The 18,496-nt window shown below is 35.2% G+C and overlaps 1 protein-coding gene across 1 annotated transcript; it reads right to left on the reverse strand.

The window, feature by feature from the left end:
- Window positions 1-13,558: 13,558 nt before the first annotated feature.
- On the reverse strand, window positions 13,559-16,265 carry LOC121372201. The gene is made up of 2 exons (XM_041498485.1): window positions 15,920-16,265; window positions 13,559-14,386 (listed from the first exon to the last, which is right to left on the reverse strand). The coding sequence occupies exons 1-2, from the start codon at window positions 16,235-16,237 to the stop codon at window positions 13,667-13,669; spliced, it is 1,038 nt and encodes a 345-aa protein (XP_041354419.1). The 5' UTR covers window positions 16,238-16,265; the 3' UTR covers window positions 13,559-13,666.
- Window positions 16,266-18,496: the final 2,231 nt, after the last annotated feature.

The raw sequence follows: 18,496 nt of genomic DNA on the forward strand, positions 1-18,496 counted from the left end.
CTCCAGCTGTATACTATTAAAAATTAGTTTTGTAGATATTACTTAAATTGAACTGCAATAACAATTCCAATACAGCACAAGACTGAACAAGAAAATATCTGCAATATCCATTGTGACTAGATATAAAACAACACCAATATTATACATATATATATATATTAACCATTATTTACTCAGGTAAGTTTTTGTGTTTTATTACTAAATATACCAGGTTAAACCCTATTATTAAAACATTTGCATGTTTGTTCGACGAGGTAACACTTATGTTTTATTAGGTTGTAGACCTCGACATGAAAATAACTGAGGGAACTAATTATTTGCTCCCTAATGTAGAGTTTATGGGGGGCAATTTAAAATATTACCATATTGATACTACATGTATATAAATTCACATGCCAAAGGAAACTATATATTATTCTCCTTGAAACTAATCTCAGGTGTGATGGGTAAGTAGAGAGAGATATTGCTCCCCCTAGATGTCAAGGTCTGAGGATGGCTATATTTTATTATTGCTATTTTTTGTTGCCTGCATTCAACCGGTAAGGAAGGGCAACATCATGTGGTAATTTTGCAGTCTGTAAAAACAAAAGCATTTCATTGTTTCAAGAAACTGTATTTTGTTTTAAGAATAAAAGAATGTATTCAGTGGAACATTATACTGTTGCCAATTATACATCTATATAATAAGATATGACAATAATACTATTGTAATTTTGAACTTGTAAAGTAACAACTTTGCCATTGTTTAATTATTACATATTATTTGGAAAGAAAATATTAAATCATAAAAATAATTAACTTAATCATGCATACAAATTTTATTATAAATACAAATTATATATTTTGTAGCCCACATCATAATTATTATATTAATAATTATCTTATCATTTCAAAATTGTTAAAATTTATAATTAACATTACCTGAAAATTGCATCAACAAAAATTATATTCTGCCTAACCTGCCCTGTCCCCTCGACATTCAAAGTACACGGAAACACATCGGTACTAAATATAGATTATACTAATTCAGATTCCCGTTGTTCGTTTCTCTTATATGGCAACCCAAGCTGTTATAATACACATAAGACTTATTGCAACTATGTGTTAGCTACAGAAAATAAATGACAATATGATAACTTTATTCTATGTAAACCAGTAATCACTAAGGCTTTGCTTCACCCCCAAAGACCCGGATGATCGGTAACTAGGCCGTGTGACGTCACGCCGGTTCCGAGAATATGCAATACAGTTACATTTCTGGCCATTCTCGGGTCATTCTTCAGTTCACGGCTAGCGTCCACCAGTTGCCCCACTACGCGCACATGCGCAGTGGAATGTGAAAGAGGTCTATTAGACATAAACGTTATTTAGTTTAGAAGTAATGCTGGCTTATTTAATAGTTGGATTATATGTGTAGTTATATCTAAAGATGTATATAGGTGTAATAATTAAAGTATAATTATAATAAACCTTGTGGTAGCTTAATGATTAATAGTTAATAGCATTCATTTAGCATGTCAGCAAGAAATAGAAAATGGCTGTATTTATTTATATTATGTATGCTATGTAACAGTTGTGATCCATGTTTGTTTTTTTGTTTGTTGTTTTGTTTGTTGTTTTTTTGTTTGTTTGCTGGTTTTGTTTTTGTTGTTTTTTTAATCTACATGTATTTATTGCATCGATATTTATATATTGATAATGTCAGGGTTGGGGCCCTGAAATCATTATCTTACAATAGATACATAAATATAAAATGCATTCAATAAAATTACTAGTTAATTGAAACAGTCAAATTTGGAGCACAAAATTAATGACAGAATAAATATATAATAAAAGATAATTTAAAGAGATAGACAGAGAGAAAAGAAGAAAAGAAAAATCAATATTTCCAAATATAGAAAACAAATGTTGTTGGCTTTTAGGTTACAAAAAGACCCAAAAGTATGTGTCTTATATTGGAGTTATTTTTAACTATTAAGGCCAAGTTTAATTTTCTAGACATCTTTGCCAAGGTGCCCAGTTTTCACCAAACTCTTTATGCGAACAGTTTTTACAGAGTATGTATTTCTCTATTTGTAATTTATCTGTAATTACCTTTTTAATTCCAGTTATATGAAGTATATTCTTTTGAACTGATCCATGTTTTAGTATTACTTTATTTGTTTTATATTTAACTGAACAAGACCTTCAATCTCTGTGTCGCCCTTACGCCCACAGCAAAAGGTAGACTAATATTGTTTGTTTCTTTATGTCACGGCCCGTGCAGTATATTCACTGCTCGTGCTAATTGTGTACAGTGTAAATGTGTATTTTTCATTATATTGTGAATGTAACTTAGTTTAGATTATTTATTAATGTTTGGTTTTATAATTTGAGAATATATGTTACCATATGGGTTATTTATTAATGTTAAGTTAATAAATATTTAATTAAATGCTTGAAGTAGCGCTTATTCAATTGGTATATCTAATTGTGTTCTTCTCTATTTAATCAAGAGTATTCTGGGTTTTTATAAACATATTGCAGAGAGTATATTTGTATAACTTGAGAGTATATTTATATAACTTTAGTATCTTTTTATGCGGATGTATGTATAATCGCATTTTACATATTTTAAGATTATTGTTACTGTTTTACAGGGTTTTTGTGACAGAGTACCCTCAATAAAGAACCCTATCAAACTGCTTTCTTCTTTTGTTGACGAACAGTGATAGTAACATATGAAGCCACAGTGTAACTATGATATCAGCGTGACTACGAAATCATGCACATTTAACCCTTATAAGGCTGCATTGTTCTTAGAAATTTTCAAGAATTTGACTTAGCTATCATATATTTTTGATATCTCTCTTAATTGTTGGCATATTGATTAAGTTCTTTCAATATAAGACTATATCTTTATTTATTAACTATATTTATTATTTGAATGGGTTTTTCCCCCCCAAAACACCTTTATTTGATAAAAAATGGCATGAAATGATCAGTACCATCAGTTGTGGTTCCTTACAATTTTCGGCATTAACTACAGTTTTAAAAGTGTTACTATAGCTACATTTTTTTTGGTTAATTATTCTTCAAATTACACATCCCATAAGAATATTAAATGTCCTTTAAATGGCGAAGGCCCAGAAATTATCTCCCCATAGAGGTCGCGTTGTTACTATACACACTATAATCTCGCTTTAAACAGCTGTTTGATAGTGTGATTTGAAGCCACTGGTCATATAAAATTACTTTGTCCACCACTGTACGAACAGGAAAAGTGGTCATATTTTTTCAGACGATGAGGCATTGCACAAAGAATGTCTAGACTACATAACGGATCTATTATATGACAAAATACCCCAAAAAACCCCAGTGAATCGCTGGAAAACGAGACGTTTGTGTGTCATTGCCAAATACTTACCTATTATCAGTGTGTGGATTTTAAAATGTTTAATTATTCATATATTATTTGAATAAATCTAGTTGAAATATTATATTTTGTTCCTTTTATGTATGCTATGTGGACATTTGTTTATCAGTGTGTTATCAAAGATAACAATTCAAACTATTGTGTTTGTGTTTATTGACTGATTGGCCATGGCTTAATTTAAGGTTACCACTCGAAAATAGGGCAATTGGGCAAACCAAATATAAATAAATGGACACAAATAGATAAATAGATAAATTGAGCAACAGTGTACATTGGATCCAGATATACACATGTCGAAAATATGCAAATAAATCATCAATGAAAATATAGCAAGATCCAATTCAAATAAAATCCAAATAAATAAATAAATAAATAAACGGTACTGTTGTTGAGTGAGAAACTGCCGGTTCGTTATATAGTAAATATGATTAAACACTCTCATCCTCTTAATATAAAACAACACTGCAAAATGCCTTGTAGGCTGACCATGGCAATAAACTACATGTACATGGAACTGGCTTTTTTTTTCTTCTTTTTTTATACATCATAAATAAACAAATCTTCATAAATTCCATAAGCATTCGACTCCTAACAAATGCAATATATTTTCATATAACAAGTTTACTTCCTGGTTAAAAAACCAGAGAAACAATTCTGTGAGAAAAAGACTGGAAAACCTTTGGAAAAAATATATTTATGTAAATAATTAAATCATGAATATTTGGCTGTTACTGGTTCAGACGCAAGCTAGAATGAACTATGCACATACGTGGTTCTCCATACAGACACATGTCGCACGTGCAGCCTGATTTTGCTCATAAATATTCATGTCCACTCTTAAACAAGTACGAACCTAAGAAACATATTTTCCTGATTTACTGTGTACCACAGAAAAATGTTTGTCCGCAATGTTCAGTAGTCATTTCGACCAGTGTGACAGACACCAGAAGCGTCAAGTGTAAATCGTTGATCTGTGTCATAGTGAAGGGTGATCGTAGGTCTTGTAAGCCGAAGCAATCAGAGGTTTGATGGCTGGCGTAGACGTCAGAACGGCTTCCCTCTGGCAGGGGTCCCTGAAGACTTCTTGTCTGGCACCCGACAGAAAGAGTTCCCACAAAAGGAACCTCTCCAATGCTTGAAGGCAGGCTGAGCCATAAAGGTGTTCTTGCACTTGTTAGACTCCAGCATAATCATCAATTGTAAAGCCTTCACCGTTGCCGTAGATTGTTGATCTTTATTGTTGGCAGTGACAACATCAGACACCTTACCAGCAAATAATGTTGAGGAAGCCCATGGCTGCGCTAACAGTTCCTTCTTGCGTTGCGAATCTAACATCGATTTCTTCAAGAAAGCTTGTCGCCGATGGTGCAAGATCGTTGACATGGAAGTATGCTAACATCTGGGCCGACTGTTGGAACAGGGAGTAGTACCTGGAGTCCTTCACCTGGGTAGCGATCGCCGCCAGAAACACATCTAAATACGATAACACGTACAAACAATGCCGTTGGGCCGTATCCATATTCAAGGCTTGCTGATCTGACAACTCTACAGAGGAAGACTTGCCCAACCGATGGACATCATCACCAAGTGCCAGAGCCGCATCTTTAAATGGCATGTTGAACACTGGATAAGTTTGAGATGACCAATGTGGAAAGGCGACGAAAGATGCTGTGTCATTAAAAGCCTTGTCCAAGACCTTGGCCACATCAGTCACCAAGGTCCCCGCTGCCAACGAGCGAATGATGACATCCTCTGGAGGCACTTCTGTAGCAATCATTGGCACTGGTCCCTTCTTCGATGGAGCCGGTGGATGGGGTAGCGACGGAAGCAATTCATAAACTACCCTCAATGACAAGTGGTCAGTCGCCTCTGGGTCGTCTGTCAACGATGGACCCGACACATCATCTTGAAAATCTGGGAGTATTCGAGAACAGGCATGTCTATCTGATAGATCATGGGCCGCTGTAGCACCGGACTGTGGACGGTCCCTTGTGGATACTGGACAGCCAGACCGTGGGTGGTCCCGTCTGGAAACCATAGATCCCGCATCAGCTTATGGCCTCCGTGGTGGAACCGATGGAGCCGCTGGAGTCTGCGGTGAATGACTTCTACTATGTCTAGCACGGTGGACCCGTGCATCCGCACCTTCAAGGATGGGTCAGACTGGCGATCTGAAGACGATGCATACTTCGACAACGAAGTACCCTTCTCGGCCCGTACACTGGATCCCGCTGGCATCCGTGACGAAGGCTTGGCCGCCGCTGGAGACTTCCGTGGAGCCGTAGGTCCCGGGGTAGTAGTAGGAACCGCTGTCAAAGAAGAGGGGGGGGGGGGTTGGACCTGTCCGCCGCAGATTGTGGATCCACCCTGGCCCGTAACAGAGTCGGCAATGGACGGCGCCGTAGACCCCGCCAGTGTAGATTCAGACTTCTTGGACCTGGTTGACAGCATCGTCAAATAACTTCCAAACTCCAAATCGGTCAGCTTGATACAAGTATCACATCTCACCTCCACCGAACAAGGAACTTGACAAGACGGGCAGAGCTCATGTGGATCATCGCGCGACAAAAATGTCCTGCACCGAGAACAGAAACATTGTCGACAAGCACTAACATCAGACATTATATAATTTCTACAAAGAGAAATAAAAAAACAACAACATTAACACATAAACGGGAACAGGGCCGCCATCTTTGCAAATGGTGACTATGCAACGTCAATTTTGGTAGAAAAACACACTTGAAATAAACGGTACTGTTGTTGAGCGAGCGAGAAACTGCCGGTTCGTTATATAGTAAATATGATTAAACTCTCATCCAGGCTAGATCCCCAGTTTATAGGTGTAAGATAGCCATGTATACCAACTAACCAAAACTGTGTTTACGTGCCTGAATCAACTGAAGGTTCGTGCACGTCCATCCCTATCTCAATCGCGACATGAACGTATTATATATAGACTATAATTGTGTTCACAAACGTGTACGATACATGTATATATACTAAGAAAAAAAATAATTAATTAATGTATTGTACATCAATAGCAAATGTGTAGCTTACAATTATGTAATATTTACACATGTATACACTCCGTTTTCAGTGTGATGATCTGTTTTGTATTTGGTAGCTTAATCAGAAATCCACATAGTTTAATCAACTGTCATGTTATCAATGGACAGTAGTCGATTTAATTTATATATTGATAGTTTATTGTAAGAAAATGTGGGTTTTCTAAGCTATTCTTGGGAGTGGCAGTAATCCTACATGTTACAAATCTCCTAAAGTTTTCCTAAGGACGAGCACTTGATATTGGATCACGGAAACAATAATCTATTAAATACTTTGCGTAATATATTTTTGACTACATTTTGCAGAGATATGATTTGGTTTGGTTTAATGTATCTGCCTCATAAATACTCTAAAACTATGATGAAATGGTAATTGTTCTTTACACCATTGATATTACAGAGAGTTGATTCTACCATTTATGTCTATATTATATCTGCTGTTTATATAGAAAGGCTACATGCAGGTATCTTGTATTTACAAAAACTGTTTGTATTTAAATGCAGTAGGTGTCTGTAGATAATATTTAAAGGATACACTATTAGCAACATGTTTGTAAATTCATTACGGTGATGTATCTAGTACAGTAAACTATTATAACTGAAAACTGATCAGTTTGGCTGTACCGATGTGATGACAGATTATAAAATTCATAATCGATTATATAATGTTAACAATAGTTGTTCCTACAGTTCAGACGATGGAACTGATGTAAATATGATTCCCAAAATGACAGTACAGTGCTCTACAAAGCAAGTTCAAATTTACTCTTCCCTGGCCAGCAAAGTACAATATTTTAGTCGCCAGCCACTTATATTTAGTAGCCAGCTAATATATACTTGTAATTAAATCGATTCATCTGCCATTTTACGGCACATTACTAATGCTGTAATTGTTATTAGGACTGCATTCGAATGAATTCGTGAAGAGGTGATTCCTAGTTGTTAAATAGAAATTACAAGTTACTGTTTGATTCCAGTTCCACTAACACAGTGAACGACTATTAACTATCATTATCAAATTCCATACCCAATAATTGTATTAAACGAATTTAAGCGAATTACTATTTTAATGGCACTGCTAAAATATGCATTTAAATTGCAGTACTCATTAAAAGTTAAATAAAATCATTGTGATAATATCTACCAGGCTTCAACGTGTTACTAGTAGTTACCAATCGGCTACCTTACTTTTGGTTTAAATAATATTTATTTTAGTCACATACTGCCTTGTAAATCCATAAATACTGTTTAAAAGTCGAGTCATGAAAATAGAAACATGTTTTCATCCTCCACTGGTGAACATGACTTCCGACGTGATTAAAATGACATTCATAATTGGAGACATCGATCGTTATCATGGAGGGACCCATTATCACGATAAGCACGAGACACAGCATAACACATACACAAGTCGACATTTAAAATAATTAACGTTTGAGTTTCAAACAGACAAGAAAAGACACAGTACTAGTGGCTCAACAATGTCATTTTAATACATAAATAAACCTGGCTCTAAATGGGACAGGACCGACTTGGTCCGAAACTGAACTGGGACCGAATTATTTCCAAACGCTTGATATTGAAGTTAAGGGAGATAACATCATAACGAAGTATTACCTCCCACTTAAAGTCACCGTGTTTACTCTTCAATACTGGAAAATCGTTATTCATAGTCCGATTAACATGTCTCAAATTTTTTTTTCTTCAAACAAATAGACTTCTTTCTCATTCCACTGCGCATGTGCCCGTTGCGGAGTTACTCGAGGACGCAAACCATGAGATCTCGCGAAATCTCGCCAAAACAGACCTATCTGCAAATTGGGGGGCAAAAGCAATGGGAGGCCACGGCCATTGTTCAATTAATAACTGTTCCAATCGCATATGTCCTGGAAATTTGTTCTCGTTCCATCGATATCCAGCCAATGGATATCGGAAACGTTTGTGGGTAATCGTTTCACGTAGAAAACAATTTTAATGTTACTCTAAGTACGAGGGTTTGTTCGGCACATTTTGTAGGAGGGAACCCGTGAACGCATAAGGGACCAAAACCTTACCGGTTCTGTACAGGACGTTCCTACACAGGGCGGTCTAGTATACTTAGATATGGTGGAAAACACATTAACAGTAAAAAAATATATATATATATTTTGTATATAAAGAAAATGTATGTATATTTCGGATTATACTCAATAAAATATATAACGTGTGCGTGTGTAAATATATAAAAAATGTATGTAGTCAGGACAGCTCTGTACAGAACCTTCCTATAGAGTGGTTGCACGTGACGTCACAGATCGGCTGTCCGCCATTTTGGAGACAATGGTTCTGTTTTCAATAGTCGAAGCGTGTTATACGAACAGCGATACAATGCCTAAGGTTAAGGGGAACTATTGTAATGTTGAGGGATGTCACAATCGATCACAAACAGACAAAGAAAATAAGAAACATTACTACAGACTACCAGCTGTTATTAGAAACCAAGGGAAAGAATGTGAAAATCTCAGCTCTGACCGACGACGATTGTGGCTTTCAAAGTTGAACCAGAACATGGACGGCAAAAATTTATCAAATGTTCGCATTTGTTCAGAACATTTTATAAATAGTAAGTATATGCAATACTTGTTTAATTTTGGGAAATATACCACCTGGTCCCTACCCCATTATATAATTGATATATATAATATAATAAAGACTCAAAGAGGGAACCTAACCGTACATTTATTATTTTCTTTTTAAAAATTAAATCCAGAAAAAAAGCCCTAGTCATTCACAAGTTAAGAAATATCTTCTTGTCAATTAGAGCTGTACTTGGGGGTTAGTCCTTTTTAAATTATTATTTGAACCCACACCATCTAGTTGTTTTCGGCTAGGTACATAATCCCTACTACATGCACTGGGGCACAACAGAATAATAAACACTTGTTTTTGGAATGATTTCAATTTATTTATTAAAATCCAATGCATGTAAATGATATACATACACATACATAATATGAACAAAGCTGCATGTAGGCCTACACAAAGCACATTAAAACAGTAGCATTGGAAATAGAAACACACACACACACACACCTTTCAGCATAGTAGATAATGTATTTTGAAGTTAAAAAAAGAAACAAAACAATTATATAAAAAAAACAATGCACAAGTTCATATACATATTTAACTTGTTATGGCCTATCTTGGACATTCCTGAGTTTGCTGCACTTTTTAAGATGTTATCGACTAACAGACTTTTTAACGATTGTAATTACATATCAAATATATTTTTCTGCATACAATATTAGTGGCTGTATATTAAACATATTTCTGGTCGTTCTAATATTTGTACTAGGTTAAATTTCATCTTATTTCCTAAAATGTTGTTTTTTCGTAGACCTACAAAATTATTTGAAGACAAAATCCAGTTTGGTCTTCTTACAAATATTAAGACACCAGAATTAATCATATAAATATTTTATTACAATGCAGCAAACTCAGGAATGTCCCTTTAACATCCCCTGCTCATCAGGGCAAATACATTTTCTTTTTTAACCTGGCCACTCTTAGTTTTTATAATTTTTTTGTGCCATACTCTACATATCCTAAAATTAGTGTTGGGAATCAGTTTATACCAACCGATCAACTTTTAATTATGTTATGAACTCAAGAATTTGCACATGTATACTAGTGTTCACCAGGACAGACCCAACAAATTGCAAATTTTACATTTAATATTACTTTTCTTTATATACATATGAAAACACCAACACCATCATATAAAATGGAGGATAAATTAGTTATTTAGTGTTTTCTAAAAAAAAAACCCCTGCCATGGCAAGACTAAAACACTTTTGGGGCAGTTTCACCATTTTCAGTGCACATGTTTTGGTTGATTAAAGATGAAAAAAAAAGATTAATTGAAATAAAAATAAATGTAATTAATGTGCTTGCTCCAATAAATTAATGGCAAATTTTATTAATTAATAATACACTTTTGAAGTGTTTTATAAAGGCAGTTTTAGAATTAATTATTGAAAAAGGCTTGTGTAATCTCAATTTTTTGTATTTAATTGTTTAATTATAATATGTTTTAATTTAGCACCAAATAGAGGTTGCCAGCGCATACAAACCAGATCAGATTTGTGTAAAAATATTTTGACTGGCAAGATTTAAACTATTTTTTATAAATACCAGGACATATATACAGGATTTTGAAAATTATTATACTATATTTATATATTACCTTTTTTCGATTATACCATGAACAAACCTTTAACCTTAAAATTTTTAGGACGGGATTAGATTATTTTTAATAATTTTATTATTTAGTTGCTTTACTAATTGCAAACAGTTTATAATTTAAGCCTTTTTTTCATTTTTAACCACATGTTTTAATTATATTTGGAGCATTACGTGTTTTAAATGGCACCAATTATGTTTTTCAACAGTTACAGTGACAAATGTTAGAGCTAACTTAATCTTTACCCTGTTAATTATTTCAAGAAAAAATATTTTGGCAACTATTTTATTTAATTTTGTATTATAAACCCACTATTGGTTAAAGCCGTCGTTATTATATAAAACCACGATTCACGACCCCTGTTCCTTGCTAACAAACGGTACCAGAGAAAAGTTGACAGAGCAGAGAAATGTGATGCAGCTAACACTTTGCTAGAACTAACACTTGTTTACTAACACAATGTTGAAACAGATGCACATGATGATTCAGATGTGTTTCGGATGCTGAAAACAGGTACTGCTATTCAGAACCGATATTGACCAGCCACTCTTTTCAGCCATGCATGAAGAATTACAGTCACTTAGGACTGAAAATGTAACATTAAGTCGACAAATCTGTAGTGCATCATCACAGTTCAAGGTATTTGAATTCGAAGGAGATGATGAAAAAGTCAAGTACTTTACAGGCCTGCCGAAATTTACACTGTTAATTTCCATTTTCCATTTCTTGGAATCATGTTTGCCAATGAAGCAGTCTTTGGATAAAATTTCAGATTTTGATCTTATGTTTAATGCGTTTACGATTGAATTTGTCTTTACAGTTATTGGCCTATCAGTTTAATGTGTCACAAAGCACAGTTGCTAGATACTTTGCAGAAACAATTTCTGTGATGTACATAAAAATGAAGCCCCTTGTTTCTTGGCCAGAACGTGATGAATTAATTAAAACAATGCCAATGCAATTTTGTAAAAATTTTGGTACTAAGGTAGCAATCATTATAGACTGTTTTGAAATTTTTATTGATAGACCTTCAAATGTACTAGCAAGAGCCCAAACCTGGTCGAGCTATAAACATCATAACACTGCAAAATATTTAATTGGCATCACCCCACAAGGGTCCATATCATTCATATCATTAGGATGAGGAGGTCGTGTAGGCGATAAATATATCACTGAAAACTGTTCCTTTCTGTCACATGTTTTGCCTGGTGACATCATTATGGCAGATCGAGGTTTTGATATATCTGACACACTAGGGAGTGTATGTGCTGAAGCACGAATACCAGCATTCACAAAAGGAAAAAGCCAACTGTCACCACTAGATGTTGAAAGTACCCGGAAACTGGCCAGTAATCGAATACATGTGGAACGTGTAAATTGGAATGGTTCGCCAAAAATACACCATTCTTAGTGCTACACTTCCAATTGAATTTCTGATCACTAAAGAAGGAGAAAGAGTTGCCCAGTTAGACAAAATGGTTCACATATGCTGTGCTCTTGTAAACTTGTGTCCATCAGTTGTAGATTTTAACTGAGTATATGAACAGACATAGACTATAAACATTACAAGTGACCGACATACCATATTTGTGAAAAACTATGTACATGTCTGTAGTAATTTATAACATTTATTTGTAAAATATATGTAATCTGATAAATAAGTCATATTTACTATTGTACATATTTTATGCCATTAGACATTGTTATTATGCTTTAGATATATATGATTATGAATATTGTCCAATGCCCATCTTGTTTAGGAGAGCACTTATATAGGCTCTGCCTGTTGTGCAATCCTTTTGATTCTTTTTTGATCAATAAAATATCTCAAAACAAAACAAATTTACTGTCAAATGTTCCATGACGTTTTTCACTGAAACAGGGTTCGAAACTGACATGGAGCAATATGCAATAACCACTCAAAATACACAATATGCTGACCGGCAGTACATCATGTACTGAAAAGTAAAAGTAAATTTTAATTTTCTAATATTTGCTTCTTATATCACACAATGAATTTCGAGCCTTGCTGTTGAGTGGCAGCTAGTGCTCTTTTATATATGTACTTTAACCAGACTGGACAATACAGCACTAGTTGGGATATGGTACAAGTGAACAAAATGTGTAAGGTATATTTGTTATATTTGCATATTCGGATTCTTTTGTCTTAGTGAATTTTTTTTAACAAATTGAGGCAATTTCCGACATTCTCTGCAAAAACCATTTCCCCCTGGGCGCTTTCTCCATTCCAATACACAGATAATGAAACCACTGAATGTCACAATTTTCGTTGTCACAGCAGATCATGAACCCAGATTCAACTTGATCACAGTAGCACCACGTTTCCTCAGATGTACTGCATTGACCCTGTGTGTCAGTTGTTGTATTTGATGGTATTAAAGCATTGTCTGTCGTCATTCTTGAATAGTATTTACCCACCAGTTCAGGTAAAATTGCCCTCTGAAATAGACAGTGTGTTTTGCTACAAATAACCTGCCACAACTCTGGATCAAAAGTGATCAGTTCCACATGCAAATCGCATTTTGTCCATACAACAAAAAAACATGTCCCCAATGATGTTACTCCCAACTGAGTCTGTACCTGGTAGAAGTATGCATGATCTCTCTTCAGTTTGTATAATGCCATTGTCGTTTTTTTCCTAAGAAGAACTTTGGGTCACAGCATTTGTCCAAGGAATTCTCTCGGACTGAAAATGGACATTTTATTTCTAAACAGAACTTCCCACAACAGTCACAGGATACTACCCCATCCGGTGAAGCTCCAAGGTGTGGGAAGTCGGTGCTAATAATAAAACCACTATCCTCGATTTTCAAATTGTCGTGAAATGGGGCCATTTTCTCAAGAAGGTCTGCCTTTGCAGTTTTTTCATGCTTGCATCCCCACCGAGTAGCTTCGTTAGAAAATGTTGACGATTCTGGATAACATATGGTCTTCACCAGGCTTTTAGCTGGATTCAAAACATTGGTGTTGCATGCCGACTTGGCATTTGATGCCGTTATCCTTCCTGCCCTGAATCGATACCAGTTTTGATTGAGACTGCGTACGGGTGGCAATCTCTACTTCCTTTGCTTGTTCAGGACTTGTTTGTACTTTGATATTAACACAGAGTTCGAGTAACTTTGTATACTCCATGTTCATACAGCTGTCATCTTTCAAGTCGGTTAACATCTGGGGAAACGATGATGTTATAGGTTTTGGAATATACCAGTTTGAGTATGGCTCAATTGTAGCCAACAGAACTGGTTTTGTTCCTGTCGAGTGCAGTTCTTTGAAGAGGGTGTCCAGTTCATGTGGTGACGGTGGAAGAAGCTTTGAACAAACCGCAGAAGTTGATGCCTGTGGAGTATCATATATCTGATCAATATTGTCATCTAATTTTCTTTTTAAACCTTTTGCAGAGGTAAAATTAATGTCGGTAAGCTGGCTATACGGCACATTTTTTATGGCTGCTGGCAACATCCAGTAGGCAGGCCTTTCAGTCACAGTTGCTGAATTCCGTATCCGTACAGTGGCCTCTATGGAAAACAGCAGAGCCGCAATATGGGTACACGCTTCTCCGAGGCCGGCCATGCATGTACAATGGGTGCCCTTGACAACACCATCTTTATGTGAAATTACCCATGGTCGCAGCGGTTTTTCCCTCAATCTTTGTGAATGAAGAACCTAAATGAAATAAATATTGTTAATTGCACATTTAGGACCTATATTTGCTTTAAGGCCTAATTTAAAATATAAAAAAATTCTGCAATCACATATGCTCGGAAATTGATATAAGTGGCTACAACAGTTAATCTTCAGCTAATAAAATATTCCTTTAAATAAATAAATTTTTATAAGTTTCAAGGAATTACTCTACATATCTGAAATATGGCTAACCCAAAATATGTTCTAGTATGAGCCCTGATAAAAACAAACTTGTTGTGAAAGTCAAATTCTTACGTTCAAGCCCTTCTCTATATATCAGGGCTCGAACTTAAAAATGTTTCACCTACAGCAATTTTTAAACAAAATAAATTAAAAACATTGTCATGGATGACAACAATTTTGAGACTAAAATGTTATTTTTCTGTATGTAGTAAAATTTATAAAATTGCAACTTGGGTGCAATAATACCCAAAGAACAGCCACAAGATTTGTAGCCAAACCTCAAGAATGTTTTTTTTAAAAGAAGTTTGTTTTGTTTAACGACACCACTAGAGCATATTGATTAATTAATCATTGTCTATTGGGTGTCAAACATTTGGTAATTATGACTTGTAGTCATCAGAGGAAAGCTGCTACATTTTTTCCTAATGCAGCAAGGGATCTTTTATATCCACGGAGGCTTGCATTACCTATTTACCACATTGTGTACGAGCGAGTGGACGAATCGTCCGTGGACGAATCGTCCGTGGACGAATCATCCGCATGATAATGAATACAAACAGTTAATAAAAACTGGATAGTAATGATGAATTCTAACTCTATTTTACTTTTTTGGTTATAGTATACACAAAATAATGTTAAGAAACGATTACAATGTCAAAGAAATAACTATTAATATGTTTGAAAAAAATGCAGTCATCGAGTGGACGAATTGTCCGAGGTGAGTGGACGAATTGTCCGGTGGATGAATCATCCACGGACGAATTGTCCAGTGGACGAATCGACTGGAAAGCCATACATACATACAGGGATTCTAGAATATAGTAGCCCCACTCCCATGGCTAGTGATATTCAATGTTGGGCTAGTAAATAGCTACTATTGCCAGCTAGTGAGAAGAAAAAAAAAGTCAAATGTTGCAGCTAAGTCTTAGTTTGTAAATATGACTATTCTGCCCCCACCCAACCCCTAATGTTAATGTTTTTAAAGCTCTATCTCCCTCTTTAGGTGACATATCTGATTATTACAATTATTTAGTAAAACTGTAGTAACTTAAAAAGTAAAGCAGGGTTTGTGAATTTTTAAATGTGGCTAGTAAAAATATTTTAATCACTGATCCCATAGCTAGTGGATTTTATAAAAATTCTAGAAGCCATGTATGTATCTTATCTCTCTCTCTCTATATATATATATACACACACACACACACACATATATATATATATATATATATATATATATATATATATATATATATATATATATATATATATATATATATATATATAAATAATTATTACGCCTACATGCATATATATCCATGTGGTTCTTACCTTTGCAGTTACTAAAACTTGTTCTTCAAATCCGATGGCAGTTCTCTCTCTAACCCATCCACATACAAATTGGTTGTAGGCGTCGAGTCCTTTATAACTTTTCAAATCATCAGCAGTGTATGCACTTGGAGTAAATAAAAGATAATTCACAATGTCCATGTATGTTATACCTGGCAAAATGTCCACATTGTCTGACCAATTCTTTAGTTCATACGGATCATTACCATCAATTAATTTTAGTTTGTTGTCGTACCTAAGCCGTACAGACGTGTCCAGTGTATCCCTATAAGATAAGCAGTCTTTGTTCGATTTAGCCATTGTCCGATTTATTACAAAAGTATCACATATTTACGATTTCTTGATTCTTGTCCGTTTAGCGCATGTAAAAGTAAGGTTTGGTTGTCTTCACAATGGCCGACCGAACTGCATCACGGGAAAAGTATTGCGTAACTGGGATCGCTCTATACAGGGCGGTCTAGTATTCTCTACTTAGATATGGTAGTAAACAGGACGTTCCTACACAGGTCCGTCTAGTATTTTATATACTTAGATATGGTGGAAAACACATTAACAGTAAAGAAAATAAATATATTTTGTATAATACTCAATGCGTTCATGTTGACACTGTATAAAAACGTGTGTATGGGTAAACAGAACGGCACCTACCTTCAACCCCCCCCCCCCCCAAATCCCCCCTTTTTAAATTTCCACTTTATGGATATACATGTAACAGCATAAAATCTCTTCTTTTTTTTTACTTTTCCCAATTAGATAGACGCTAAGAAAAATGCAACAAAACACCTGATGATATATATATATATATATATATATATATATATATATATATATATATATATACAGTCAAACCTGTCCTAGCGGCCACCTGTACTCAGCGGTCACCTGCCTTAAGCGGCCACTTTTTCCTCCCAAACGATTTATAATGTAAATGCACCTGTAATAAGCGGTCACCTGTCTAACGCGGCCAGCGGGCCACCTAAATCGGATCCCAAATCGCTAAAATACCTGCATTAAGCGGCTACAGTAAAGTTTTACTCTTATATAAAAGGGATATTTTAACAACAGCGATAAGGTGCAGCAAATAACCGATCTTCACACCTTCAGGAATACTAGTACCCATTCAGTCCCAACATCTCCACTGTGTATCAATTAAGGAAGTATGAATCCGACATGCATCTAATTGCCTCTGGGCAGGCTACGCTTGACATTTGTAGATTCACTTACTATGACAATACATCGCATGGAGTCGGAATTAAATAATTAAATGGAAAAAGAAAACAAACTTGTGGAGAACGGTTAATTTAATATATTCTATTTGCATTATTTCTGAAGGAGACAATATGTCAAAAGTTGATTTATAGTCAATTATGAAGCACACATCCGTTAATTAGCAGTACAGACGGTAGAACAAGAAACAACAACAAATGTTTTAAAGACTATATATGTGGCAACCTGTACTCAGCGGCCACCTGTCTTAAGCGGCCACGTTTATCTACTCCCTTGTGTGGCCGCTTAAGACAGGTTTGACTATATATATATATATATATATATATATGTGTGTGTGTGTGTGTATATATATATACAAATGTGTGTGTGTGTGTGTATATATATATATATATATATATATATATATATCTTTTTCTCTCTCTCTCTCTCTCTCTCTCTCAAATATATATATCGATCGATGCCATAACCTGTCGATGCCATAACCTATGGAATCTGTCAAATATTTTGTTCATACTTTTTACGAGATAGTCTTTTAATCTGGCGTTATGAAAACCCTCGGGTACGAGTCGCAGAGACTTTGTCCAAGTTGTTAGACTGCTTTTTAATTTGAACCATTCCGCTGTAAATTTCAGCGGACCATTTTCTACGGCCATTATACCATCTAATTCGAAATATGTACATGTTAGTTGCCAAAGTTTAAAGTCTCCCAAGAAGCTACTCAAATCGCCCATAACAACCTATCTGTCACGCCCCCCCCCCCCCCCCCAATTTGTAAATAGACTAGTTTCAGTCTATTTTGTCAAGGGACGTTACTCTTCATGCACATGCACAATAGGAATGTGAAATACCTCTATTACCAATAGAAAACACGTTTTATGGAAGATAAATTGCTACTGGTCCACAGTGTTTTCCGATGTCCAGTTTTATTTACAAATTAAAGTAAAATTATTGGACAGTCGCCAACTGGTGAATGTGATTTTATTTTTTTAGATGCCAGAGAATGTTTTTAGTCGCCATGGTGAGTATTTTACTCGCTTTGTAGAGAACTGCAGTAACACAGATCGGATAAACTCAACTGCTATCCTCTGTTTTAATTGTGAAGAAACACATTTCTCAGCACTTCTGTTAACCGTGATGCAAATGTTGAACAATAAATCCCACACTTGACTGACCCAATATAGTTGTGTGTACTTTTCTTATACATTCATCAACAAGATATTGGTGTTTAATGGTTTTAACCAATATTTTACAATGCGGATAATTCTGCTTATATAAGGGGGAATGGACTAATTCATAATATACTATCATGTGTGATGTGCTTCGTTTTACATC

The sequence above is a fragment of the Gigantopelta aegis genome, chromosome 4 (genome assembly GCF_016097555.1).
Source record: "Gigantopelta aegis isolate Gae_Host chromosome 4, Gae_host_genome, whole genome shotgun sequence".
Lineage (NCBI taxonomy): Eukaryota > Metazoa > Mollusca > Gastropoda > Neomphalida > Peltospiridae > Gigantopelta > Gigantopelta aegis.